The sequence below is a fragment of the Pseudochaenichthys georgianus genome, chromosome 1 (assembly GCF_902827115.2).
Source record: "Pseudochaenichthys georgianus chromosome 1, fPseGeo1.2, whole genome shotgun sequence".
Classification (NCBI taxonomy): domain Eukaryota; kingdom Metazoa; phylum Chordata; class Actinopteri; order Perciformes; family Channichthyidae; genus Pseudochaenichthys; species Pseudochaenichthys georgianus.
The window spans coordinates 4,176,390-4,190,311 of record NC_047503.1 but is presented as its reverse complement, the minus strand read 5'-3'; the positions used below and the strand labels follow the sequence as shown (position 1 = coordinate 4,190,311).

The window sequence follows — 13,922 nt, the reverse complement described above, 5'->3', positions numbered from 1 at the left end:
TACACCTGAACATCAGCAGGAGAGGACTCTTTAAAGTAGAGACACTACATACTGATACACACCTGAACATCAGCAGGAGAGGACTCTTTAAAGTAGAGACACTACATACTGATACACACCTGAACATCAGCAGGAGAGGACTCTTTAAAGTAGAGACACTACATACTGATATACACCTGAACATCAGCAGGAGAGAACTCTTTAAAGTAGAGACACTACATACTGATATACACCTGAACATCAGCAGGAGATGACTCTTTAAAGTAGAGACACTACATACTGATATACACATGAACATCAGCAGGAGAGGACTCTTTAAAGTAGAGACACTACATACTGATATACACCTGAACATCAGCAGGAGATGACTCTTTAAAGTAGAGACACTACATACTGATATACACCTGAACATCAGCAGGAGAGGACTCTTTAAAGTAGAGACACTACATACTGATATACACCTGAACATCAGCAGGAGAGGACTCTTTAAAGTAGAGACACTACATACTGATATACACCTGAACATCAGCAGGAGAGGACTCTTTAAAGTAGAGACACTACATACTGATATACACCTGAACATCAGCAGGAGAGGACTCTTTAAAGTAGAGACACTACATACTGATATACACCTGAACATCAGCAGGAGAGGACTCTTTAAAGTAGAGACACTACATACTGATATACACCTGAACATCAGCATGAGAGGACTCTTTAAAGTAGAGACACTACATACTGATATACATCTGAACATCAGCAGGAGAGGACTCTTTAAAGTAGAGACACTACATACTGATATACACCTGAACATCAGCAGGAGAGGACTCTTTAAAGTAGAGACACTACATACTGATATACACCTGAACATCAGCGGCAGAGGACTCTTTAAAGTAGAGACACTACATACTGATATACACCTGAACATCAGCAGGAGAGGACTCTTTAAAGTAGAGACACAACATACTGATATCTACCTGAACATCAGCAGGAGAGGACTCTTTAAAGTAGAGACACTACATACTGATATACACCTGAACATCAGCGGCAGAGGACTCTTTAAAGTAGAGACACTACATACTGATATACACCTGAACATCAGCAGGAGAGGACTCTTTAAAGTAGAGACACTACATACTGATATACACCTGAACATCAGCAGGAGAGGACTCTTTAAAGTAGAGACACTACATACTGATATACACCTGAACATCAGCAGGAGAGGACTCTTTAAAGTAGAGACACTACATACTGATATACACCTGAACATCAGCAGGAGAGGACTCTTTAAAGTAGAGACACTACATACTGATATACACCTGAACATCAGCAGGAGAGGACTCTTTAAAGTAGAGACACTACATACTGATATACACCTGAACATCAGCAGGAGAGGACTCTTTAAAGTAGAGACACTACATACTGATATGAACCTGAACATCAGCAGGAGAGGACTCTTTAAAGTAGAGACACTACATCCTGATATACACCTGAACATCAGCAGAACATTTCCTCCTTAACATAACCTACAAAATGCTTCTGCTCTCACTTTACAACACGAGTGCTGCTTTGACATCGGTCCGCTCACACATACATCACACTTTAAAACATGCAGATTCCTCCCTTTAAAAGGTTTACTGAAGAAGGACTCACTAACATTTGCACACTGGCACATTTGATGGGTCTCCTACCAGGGAGTGGGACAGCAGCAGAAATCACCGGTAATGGAAGCTTGTTTAGCTAAAGACGTTGCCGTCCTCCAGAGGGTGACATGAGCCGAAGACACCAGGGTACGAGTTTCACATTTAGCCCGGGAGGAGGAACTGTATAATAAGCAGGATAAGAGAATAAGTTGCACTGTGACCTTGGCTCCCTTTATAGATGACAGTGGCAACCTTGGGAAGGTGAGGAAGGAGATTGATGATGCCCATTTTGCTTAATGAGCTCACGAAAAGAGGAGGGGGGGGGTTGTCTCTTGCTCAAGGTACAAGAGACAAATGTCAGTGTGGTGTGCAGTGCAGCATCCTCGCTGCGACCTACCTTGTACACATTAATTATATCCGGAGAGAACATGAAATCTCCTTTCACTCTAAAAATAGCAGCAGATAAGCGAGTCCATGCATACATAAGGAAATATCCATGAGAGGACATCTTTTATATGACTTCATAAAGTCACCGAGATGTGTCAATGTGTGAAAACTTTACAAACCTCACAAAATGCCTTCAGCTGCATCCTCACATCCTGAGTGCCTCAAACTGAAGTTGATGATAAGATAAAAAGGTCGCTATGGAAACAGGTTTTTTTTTCTGAAATGTGGCCACCATGGGGGAAAAACGTGAGGGAAACACGGAGGAAAGCAATGGGGGAGATGGTGAGGTAAAGCTTGGTGGAGGAAGTGAGAATCAAATCTGCAGGATTCTCAAAAAAAGCAGTGAGGGAGAGCGAGTGTGAAACCGCTGAGGCAGCTGGATGTCTCCGCCTGCTGTAGCCTGCGCTCGTGGGAAAACATCTCACATCACATTAGGGAAGCGAATAAGGGGTACAAGGAAAGTAAAGAGAGAACATGCTTTTCATCTGCCTTTTTTATGTCCTTGAGGGAGAGAATGGGGGCGGGCACTTGTGTGTCCTCTCTCTTTCATCCCGTCTCAGTCTTACCTGGAGCAGTGCAGTTCTTCGATCCTTCACTCTCAATTTCCTCCAGGCTGCCGTTCTCCACTTCCTGCAGAAGCCTCCTGCCTCCCCATCTCTCCTGGCCCTCGCTGCTGGGGCTAGAGGCGTGGAAACCTGCAGGAGGTTTGCCACAGTGAAAAGTCAACTTCTAAAATAGATTCAAGGACGTTTTAGTGCGGCTCAAACCTTCAGATTGACCTTTTTAAATACACAAAAAATGTGAAGATTCTTCATTTGAGCACTGATTAAAAAACAGATTAAGACTTTGAACACACATACAAAACACCAGTTGTATCAGAAACTAGTAATAGTGCAATACACTGCAAAATGACAGTACAAATCTACACTGTAAATAGTAAGAGTAAAACATTTTTACGAAAACATCAAGTCATGCATTGTTCATGATTTAAATACAAAACCATACAAACAGGACCATGTGTACTTCTGAGCATGGAAAGTCATAAAGGGTAAAGAGCCTAATATGAAATGCTGATTTTTCAAATGGAGTTTGGGATAAACCTGTATTAAGCAGAAGCATTATGTGAGCTTTTCAAATAAATTGTTAGTCGATAAAATGTCAGCAAAAAAAGAAATTCTACTTTTCAAATTTCAGGGTTTTGTCTTTTTTTTTGGCCATATCCCAAACATATTTAGCTTTCTTTCAATAATATTTGTAACACTTGAAAAGCTCAAACTAACTAAACTTGTTCGTTAACTACACCCGGTGCCCACTTTCAGTAAATGTATGAGGACCCGATCCCTTCTCAAGGCAAGACACAGATTATAACGCACATCATTGTTTTGGGTGTAAATGAATGATTCTTTTTTAGTTGAACAGTTTGAACATTTCAAACCTAGATATTGGACATAATGACACCGGGGAATGTTTGGCTTTTTTTCTTTGATAAACAATTTATCAATCACAAATTGCATTTCTCTGTCAATCAAGTTATTGATCAAGTGTTTGAGCTAAAGTGTATTTTAGCACAGCAGATTACCTACTCTTATATTCATAATTTCAGCCGGATGGAGGGGGGGCGGCGCTGCTGGAAGAGCAGATTGCGAGTGAGAGGTGCCTGTCTTCGTCCCTTTACAAGCTTAAAAAATGTATTTATCGTGTGATTTTGGAAATAAAAGTTTCATATTCTGAAAGCCAAGACTTTGTTTGTTTAAAATCAAACAAAACACCCGAACCCTGAAAAAATAGTTGTTTACGTAAATCCACGTTTATTCTGAAATGAGCCGTTGCGACTTCCGACTGATTTCGATAGAGCGGGTCACATATAACTAAGTACATTTTACTACCATTAATAGAGTGGTGCAGTGTTGACATTATTTTTAGGCTGAACCCGAAGTTGACATAGCAAGGGCTCCCTCCTCACAAAGCAACGGGATGCCCATCACCACCGCTAAGCTAAAGGTGGCTAATGTTTGGCATTCAGCCGTCTAATGTGGCCACATGTTAGCAGCCGCCGTTGTAATGCCACATGGAAGCTTCAGACATTCACGAGTGTGGTATTTAATAGACCTTATTTCAGGTATCAACACCATGTTCCAAGAAACATTGACGTTAAGAGGAGGAAACTGGAAGAGGTGAAATGCTAGCTTTGTTATGCTAGTAACAGCTAACATAGTATAACTAGCTACAGAGGTGCAGGGCTAACTTATTTCTCTGTTTAAAGACTCGTTCCTGAACCTGGACCTTTTTCTCTGTATAACTTATATGCAAGTGTTGCAGGTAGAGAAGTGTGTGTCAAGCAGTTTGTTGTATTTGTCATGCACACGGTTCAGCGGTTGTCTTCTCTGGCACATTACACTTTGATTCTTTATGTAATAGAAGTGAACAGCAGTGCACCACAGATGTGTCATTTCGGCGTACCCCCTCCTAATTCATACATTGAAGGGGGAATTTCATGATTTTTTCCAAAACAAAATCCTCTTGTGGGGGCGGAGCGCTCAAAGTGGGGGGCTCCCACTGTGGCTACATCTGCACATTCTTCGAGTAAGCAGCAACACCAATGAATTCATTTCATACTTCAGAGAGCCCAGCAGGAGCACGCGGCCTTCTTCCCCTGCCAGCCACAAGTCTGGCAGAAGAGAAACAGAATGAGAAAGCCCAGTTACCCAATGGTCCTCAGGGCATGGCTGAACTTCTCACCTGGCCTCACCTTTACTACCACACACACAGCCGCAGGAAGGTTTGCGTGCCAGCGCTCTACTACTTCTCCCTCCCTCCCTCCCATCTTCCGCTGTCTTGCACATGAAGAAGAGGAGTGTATGATTAATGCACCCTGCGAGGAGGCGTTGAGTGCTGCGCAACACAAAGCTCAATGTACCCAGAACTTCATTAAGCGCATCATAAATAATCAACTTTAATTTATATTCCGGCAAAGCTGATTAAGAGTTAACAAGAACACAACGGGGACCAGGGAAATGCATTAAACACTGCAGTGTCATCCCTCGTTCCACTCTCATGTCGGGCACATGCAGAGAGCAGCACTGTTGCACTTCCATGTAACCAGGATACGCAGTGAGGAGGAAAGAAGGGGGGGAATCGAGTCCCACTGATGATGCACAAATCATGAGTGTATGAATATTCATGCGGGCCTTCTGTCCATAGAAAGTGATAAATACATCTCACGCTGACTCAAAGTGAGATGAGATAAAGGAGAGATCAAAGAAAGAGATGAGAAGTCAAAGGGTGCAGATGTTCGCTGTGAGGAAGGACTGCACTTATCACGGTATCATCTGATTGCACTTGGATGCTTTGGCAATACTAATCATGTCAGAACAGCAGGGACATCAAGTTGGAAAGAGGCGCTTTTTGCTAGTGGGCAACTATTTGCAGTAACCTGTGTAGGTCTGGAATACCCTGGGGCTCATTGCCCTGATTTCACCGCTCTGCAGCTGGAACACCTAACATACAGCAGGCTTTGCACCCAACCCCAAACCAAATAGTTCCGTGTGCACCTTTAGGACAGTATGGACACCTCCATGCTCTGAAGCCCATGCACGAGGACTTTTTAGGTCATTGGGTTCTGACAAGTTTGATCAGAATATGACTTTGCAGTCTTTTTTTATAAAGCCATGGACCTCTTATTCTTTCAATAACAAGGAACTCACACTTTGAAGGATATGGGAATATAACTAAAGTACGATTTGACTATTATTAAACGAACTTTCATACATGACAACTTACAGTTTGTGTTGACATTGGGTGTGTATGTGTGTAAGTGGAAATGAAGAGTAAGTGGTGACAGTAGGAGTAGGGTGTTTAAAGTAGCGTGTGTTTTCACTGTCTACACACTAATGTCAATGTCTGTTTAGAAGCATTATAGTCTGACCTGTGCGTTTGGGACACACAAATGGCAGCTAACTGGAGAACTGTTACTGAGCCAAACATATACGGGGCATTCTACCGAATTAGTACAAGAAAAACTATTTAACAAAACAATTAAGTATTCAGACATAGATATTTACTAAGAATATGTTATGGTCTATTTACGGTGGCCGGCAGGTGCAAACACGGAACAACGGCCAACAACGCATACATAAGCAGGAAACAGCTGCAAATAATTAAATGAAAAACAAACAAATCCTGAAAAGAGACGCAACAGAAAAACGCTGCAAATACAAAAACGATATGCAAAGTCAAAAACACATACAAACCCAAAAACACACAGTGCTCCAGGCCTCTAGGGGGCGCGCTACGTGGAACAGATTGATGTCTGACCAGACATAGAGAGAACGAACGAGAGTGATGCAAATTGAAGCCGGAGGAAACAAAGTTGATTGAAGTGGACAAAGTCGATATATAAAAATGTACGTTTTGTTTTGATACAAAGAGCGTCATATTTACGCAGCTAGCGTTAGCTTGTTTGGTGAAAGAGCGTGCAAGTCAAGAGACAGCACTGTGCACCTACATGTAACTCTTGACATCATGTAGATATATTAGGTGCAGAGAGGAGTTGGTTTATTGTGCCCCAATGTAAATCCTAATGTGAGAGTTAAACAATATACTGTACCTTGGTCAGTTTGGATTTATCGTGGCATTTATTCTTAATTAAAGTTAATCTATTTTATTTCAGTCACTCATCTGTGTGTATGCCGGTGTGGGACATTCCAAATGTTCCAAAAGTGAGCACTCCACGAATGGACAACAGCTAGCCAGGGTAAAATAAAACATTGTCATTGTATTATTGTGTGCCACAAGAAGCAGAATGTTTTAACAGTACAGTAGTTTGAATATATTTGTTGGTTACCTTTATCAGACCTCTCTGGACCACAACCAGTCTGAACGGGTAAGACTAATGTAATTATACCAGGTAGGTTTGAGTTTGTGAACATGAAATCCATAAATACCTTTGTGTGCACTTATTTCCTGGGTAAAACTAGGATGGAGCACCGACCCCATTCCAGGAAGAGGTCCAGTCTGCCCCGGGTCAGAACCACTTCTACAGGTAAACGATGTTGACAGTTGCATCGTGACACAGTTGTTTGGTGTGTATCTTTATTTGTACATTTGTTTGTTTGTATCGCCTCCAATCACAGTGGGTAACATTGCCAGGAAGCAGAACAATTATACTTTCATACATTTCCAAGTGACACCCACAACATCTGACATCTTAGTGAAGACGATACAAAAAACACCCACAAATATTTTTCAAAGATCAGATATTGTTTGTCAGTTTAGAACCCAATGTATTAAAAAAAACAGGAAGAGGATCGACATCCTTTTGTAAATATGACTGTCATGCATATATTATGTATTTGAAAGTAATTATTCAACTGTCTTCTCACTGCAGCAACCACACACATGTGTATGCACTTCTCCTTATCGACAGCCAGTCTGAGCCAGAAGACAACATGGAGCAAACTGCAGAGGAAAGGTATTAATTGTTACTATTACCACTTAATTGTTCTATTCTATACATCGTATTACTAGCTTCATCATTTAATATCACGATACATCACTGTCTTTCCCTCACAGAACACCTGACTGCGGCACACATTGTTGCAGAGCTCTCTGCAAAAAGAACAAATACATCTTGCAGCAGGTTCAATGTGTGGGATGGAGCAATCCGCGGCTTCAAAGGTGCCTCGTTCGACCCCTCTCATGAGATGTCAGTTAAGTTCACTGATGATGAGGGACGCACTGAGGATGGAGGGGACACTGGTGGTCCCAAGCGTGAGTTCCTGAGCCTCCTTATGGAACGCCTGAGAGTGAAGAAAACATCACGTCATAGCAACTGTTTGTGCCCCATGGCGGTGTGACTTTCCAGCCGCTCACTCTCTCACAATCTGATTCTAAATGTATAATGTTCTCTATAAAGATACAACGAATACACAATTATGAATGTATACTATAAAGATACATCATGTTTACCGTTGAATCTGTGTTTTGTCTCTCTCTCTCCTTGAATGTCTTCTCTATTCAATTCCAAACCTTTATTTATCCAGGTAAAATCCCATTGAGATCAATGATCTCTTTTTCAAGGGAGACCTGCAATATTTGTTCTTGAGCATGTCTAATTTAAACTATACTCTCCTGTCATTACTTTGTCCCTCTTCACATGTTATCACTTCCTTGGTGTTGGGATCAGGGGGTCACAGGTTCAAACCCCACTGCAGTCAGCATGTCGTTGTGTCCCTGAGACACTTCACCCCAAATTGCTCACAGTATTGAGAATGTAAGTCGCTTTGGATAAAAGCGCCTAACAAGTGACATGTAATGTAATAAAAACAAAACAAAACTTACCTTCTTATATATCGACTTTGTCCACTTCAATCAACTTTGTTTCCTCCGGCTCCCCCTAGAGGCCTGGAGCACTGTGTTTTTGGATTTGTATGTGTTTTTGCATTTGCAGCGTTTTTCTGTTGCGTTTGTTTTCGGGGTTTGTTTGTTTTTCATTTAATTATTTGCAGCTGTTTCCTGCTTATGTATGCGTTTTGGGCCGTTGTTCCGCGACCCAACGGCGTCCTAGCACGAAGTGCGAGTAACCTATTGTTATCCTAGGTATTATTATTATCAGTCGCCATGTTTCCTGTTTTTGAGGGCTTTAGGACGCTCAAAAAGTTGTATAATTTTGCACGGACGCCAGGACCGGTAAAAATTGCAACATTCTGGAGTCAATGGATTCAAATTGTCCAACATGCTCGCTAGCGCCACCTATATGTAAATAATTTTGAAAAAAAATTACATAAGTCGCACCGTAACTCCGAATGACCTGAAATGTTGCACACATATCCGGGTGGACTTGCTCTACAAATAATCCTCTTGGAACCCTAAGCTCCGCCTACTTTTTTTGGATTAGCATCATTTTCAAAACAGTGAAATGTTAACTTCAATTTCAATTTTCAGTTTTTCAACACCAAACTTAGTAGACAGCATTGGTGGAGGGTCAGACACATTACCGTAGAAAATGAGCATGTTCAGACCAGGGTTTCCGCTAGGATTTTTTCTCGCCGGTCAAATGTCCGGACAGAATTTATTTTACCGGACAAATTTGAAACTTACCGGTCATGTTTTAATAATAAGAATAAGAATTGTGTAGCAGAGTTTCTGTTAGCAGGTAATTACCGGACTATGACCGGATATGCTGATGTTTAAAACTCAGTTAATGGGAGTCATTTTTATATTGCTTCAGTTTATAATCGTAACAGATCGAAAAATTCAGATTCATTTTTCAATAAATGATTCCACAAACAACAAACAACATAATTATTACATTCAAACAAACTACTTGTATTAGATGAAGTACATTATTCAAAAGTTTACATTAACTTTGAATAATAACACGGGAGAAACGGATCCTCTCTTTTCCTCTCTCCCTCCCTCTCTCTCCTGACAGCACGTCAGTTTCTCATGCAGCGAGCTAAACAGTGGGCGGGGCTTCAGGTGATTATGCAGCAGCTGATCTGATCTCTCTCTCTCGGTCCGGTTACACTTCACTCGCGTTTATGTCCATTTCGATCAGAGCCAGCTCTCCTGATCGGCCTTTATAGAGAGCACAGATCAAACTATTAAGAGTGAATATCGGCCGATAATGATCGGCGGCTGATCGATCGGAGCCTCCCTAATTATTAGTGGACATTTTGACCGGCAGGTTTTGAATTTACCGGTTTTTATTACATTTTAACAGCTAAAAACCGATAATTACCGGCTAACGGAAACCCTGGTTTCCTAGGGGAATGATCGGAAAAATTCCAATCCAGGACAAGTTCAGCCACTATCCAATATGATGCTAAATTGTGAAGCCAATTTTTGATAGCTCAATCATGGAGGACGTAAGCCAACAGTGAATACACAATTTGACGATTTACATGTCGCAAATTACTCCAAACTACTCGCATATAGTTTTTCCAATATTCACAAAATGCTGTATACACATTGTTCTTACGAATATGGACATATTTCAAATTGGCTTCCATTAGCCCCGCTCCCCAAAAACTCGGCAATTTTCAAATATGTGCATTTTTCATGCATTTTAAGCACATTTTTGCAAACTCCTCCTAGGGAAATGTTCGGAAAAATTCCAATCCAGGACAAGTTAAGAGCATATCCAATGTCATGCTACATTGACAAGGAATAGTCCTTCGCTCGAACGGGGAGCTCGTAGGCTAACGGAGAATGTACAATTATTGACCATTTATATGTCAGATAACCTACTGACACCTGCCTGTCTGCCTGCCACATCAATTCACACACACACACACACACACACACACACACACACACACACACACACACACACACACACACACACACACACACACACACACACACACACACACACACACACACACACACACACACACACACACACACACACACACACACACACTGTAAAACAAACACAAACAGTTGCAGAGCTGTACTTCGTTGACATAAGTCCAGCCATGCGTCAAGCCTCTTTTAAACATCACTGTTGGCTGAAATCGACTCTGGAGAATACATCAGTGTACCCTCGGTCATAGCTCCTCCAGAGACACTCCTCTCTCCTCTATATCAGTGTACCCTCGGTCATAGCTCCTCCAGAGAGACAACTCTCTCCTCTCTCTCCTCTAAATCAGTGTATCCTCAGTTACGGCTCCTCCAGACAGCCTCCTCGATAATCGATCTTCGACGAGCCTTTACAGAAATTTGTTTTCCTTCCAGGCGGCGCGCCGACATCCGTTTCCGGGTCGCTGCCGGAGGACCTGGGAGTCTGGGACGCGAAAATTATAGAACTGACAAACAGCTCATTTCGGAGGACTCGCGCGCGTCTGCTTGACACCGGGGACGACCGGCTGCCCTCCCCGACAGGCGCACGGACGCGAGGGCCCGCTCATCACTGCGCGCACTTCTGTGACCGCAGTTTTAAATTAGATTTATTGTGGGTTTAATTTTTTAATAAAAAAACTATACTCAAAAAATCATGTCCCCAGTTTTCATGTCACTACCGAAACACAAGGGGTTTTAGTCCAATGGCTGAGTCTGGTTTTTAGCCACACCCCTGCATTTTTGACAATGCAGTGACACTGCATCCCTGTCCCTCATGGCTGAATGGCAAGTAGCTATATCCCATACTTTTGATATAAATCTGTTCCAAAATCTGAAAATCGGCGTGTAACCTTAAGAATTGTCACTACCGAACACATATTATCTTCAATTAAGTCAACTTTTTCGGGGTTTTATGCAAAGTATTAGGTTTTTATGTGTAAACCTCTTCAAAAACGTGTATGCTAGCCATGTACTTGCTAGCATTATTTAGTTATGCTCAATTTTAGCTAGAATCGTCACTACCGAAACAGTCACTACCGAAACAGTCACTACCGACACAGTCACTACCGAAACAGTCACTACCGAAACATATGGTCAAGTTTCGGTAATTGACATGATCGTTTCGGTAGTGACAAAATGGAATGGTAAGCAGGTAAATCAGGTGAAATAAATGTGTTTTAAAGTCAGAACATCAGTGTGTTACTTTAAAGGTCCCTTATTATACTATTGTTAGGCATATATTATAGGTCTCAGATATATAAAAAAACATGTCTATGAAGTGTTTTGATAAAAAATGCCCTTCTATGTCAGCCTGTTACTAAAGTGCTGATTCTGGGTCAGTAGCTTCAAACATTCACACTTCAACATAAGGCACGTTATGAGTTAAGATTAAGCAATAAGGTTGAGGGAATATGATACAACCTTGAGAACAAAATACTATGGTCACTACCGAAACACTGGATGTTTTGTAAAAAATTAAGCATATTGAGTTATCAACTAAAATGATATGATACTGATTGGTTTAATGTATGTTCAATTTCAACAATCATCAACTCTGGAATCAATATGATCAGTATTATGCATTTTATAAAGGAAGTTTGCATTATGATTTTTATGGATTGTGTAAATTGAACTTTGAAATTTGATTAACATTTTTATTTTATTGATTTAATTGTGAAAACCCTCAAGAAATATTTGTTAAAATACTATTTAGAGAAGGGAAGGTAAAACAATCTTAACAGGTTAAAATAATACTTTTTTACTACAGTGTATTTACTATGTTCCGGTACTGATATTTTTGATAGAGGAACATTCCAATACAGTCTGAAAATACGATATACAAATGTACGGTTCTTTTTCAAGATATGTGTAATTTAGATATGGTACAACATATATATGGACAAAGTTTTGGGGAAAAAACATACAACATTTCAAAACATTTCCAACCTGACTTTGAACCAATTCGGTAGAATGGCCCATACAGACAAGCAAACAACCAGGTACTACATTCAGCTCCCCTTCCCAGTGGCATCCCAGTAAACAAACATCTAAATCCTCACCTGCATTTTCCGCTAAGAAGGAAACCCCCTTCACGACCAGTATCAAGCCCCCGAACAAGCAGATTTGGATTAACACCAACTCCTTTCGTCTTTTCCGTCTCGCCTTCACCTTCCGCTGGTTCGGCATCACTTGCTTCGGCCGGTTCCGCAGTCGGATACCCGGCAGAGAAATCCCCTCTGCCGCTGCCACATCCATGCGGGTCCCCGAAGTAAACGAGCCTCTTATTCCCACGGAACTGCTTTATCTCCCGGGAAATTAAGGAGGAAAGTACCGGGGAGTGGTTTCAGAGGAGCAGGGGGGAATGTTTAAACATAGAAGTTGTAAATTGGTACCGCTGGGATGCTGAAGAGCCAGGCTGCTTCTTAAGTCATGTTGAAATGTGGCTGTGGAAGTAGTGAGGCAGAGGACTGCTGCACGAGCCCTCCATGGAGGCCTCCGCGCGCTGAGTGAAGAGGGAGAGGCGCGAGTAGAGAGGAAGAGAGAGTGGGCGTGGGCATGCACATTGGCCAGAGGCAAAGCTAGGTCAGAAAAATATAGATGTTCACGTAATTCAAACATCATTTAAAAATAATGTATGTGTTCGAGTAATTTGTACCCGTGTAGAGTCCAATAGGCCTACTCAGTTTCTGCAATAGGACACATTCTATATTTGAACACTCATGTTGAATAAGATACAGTTGATGTTATATTGTAAAACCTTTAACGTATTAAAGGACATTTTATTTTCATGAAGCTTCATTTCTTATTTCAACCCATTTGTATGAAATAAAAAAAAAGTACTAATGTATTTCTATTATTGTTATTAATTCGATGTCCTTTTTCGGTTTCTATATTCTGTTAACTAAACTCAAAACAATAACTTTGTATTTAAGTGAAGGTGTACTATCACTGAAGCTACATTATTAGATGTTCTGACATTTTACCACCTCACTCTTAACATTTAGTCAGTCTTCACTTTGTTTACAAGCCCACTTTGTCTCTCTGCTGTTCTGGTTATAAGTGTTGTTTACTTGAACACATGTGAAGTTCAGACAGCAGTGATACTCCAGTAGTTAGTTAGGAATGGAGAAAGCAAAGACTTCCTATGTTATCAGGAATTCTGCAATATGATTGTTAAAGATTAAATGAAGTGTTTTTTAACTGAACTAAAAAAATAAAGTGTGTTGATGAGAACATTGGAAATAGTTTGTAGTTTTGTCAAAGCGACAACACGAGTGCCTTCCACTGCCCTCTTCTGTGAATGCCTTTCATCGGTACACAGCGCAGCAGGCTGTATGTGTAAGTCATGATGTGCTGCATTGCTCAAAATAAACACATTTGATGGGTGTTTATGAAGCTGCATTGGCTGTCTACTAACCTCACTAGTTGCTTTGGACGAATACCATTCAAACATGCACACATTCTGTGGGCCGCAGCCAAACACTGCAGTGA

At 41.2% G+C, this 13,922-nt stretch overlaps 1 protein-coding gene across 1 annotated transcript in view; it reads right to left on the bottom strand.

Moving 5' to 3' along the window:
• LOC117447231 (sodium/potassium/calcium exchanger 3-like) overlaps positions 1 to 12,923 on the bottom strand; it is an 88,212-nt gene extending 75,289 nt beyond the window's left edge. The window contains exons 1-2 of the mRNA XM_034083945.1: positions 12,491 to 12,923; positions 2,654 to 2,782 (exon numbers count right to left, since the gene is read on the bottom strand). Coding sequence (XP_033939836.1) covers positions 2,654 to 2,782; positions 12,491 to 12,686 — 325 coding nt within the window. The 5' untranslated portion in view covers positions 12,687 to 12,923. The remainder of the gene's footprint in view (positions 1 to 2,653; positions 2,783 to 12,490) is intronic.
• Positions 12,924 to 13,922: the final 999 nt, after the last annotated feature.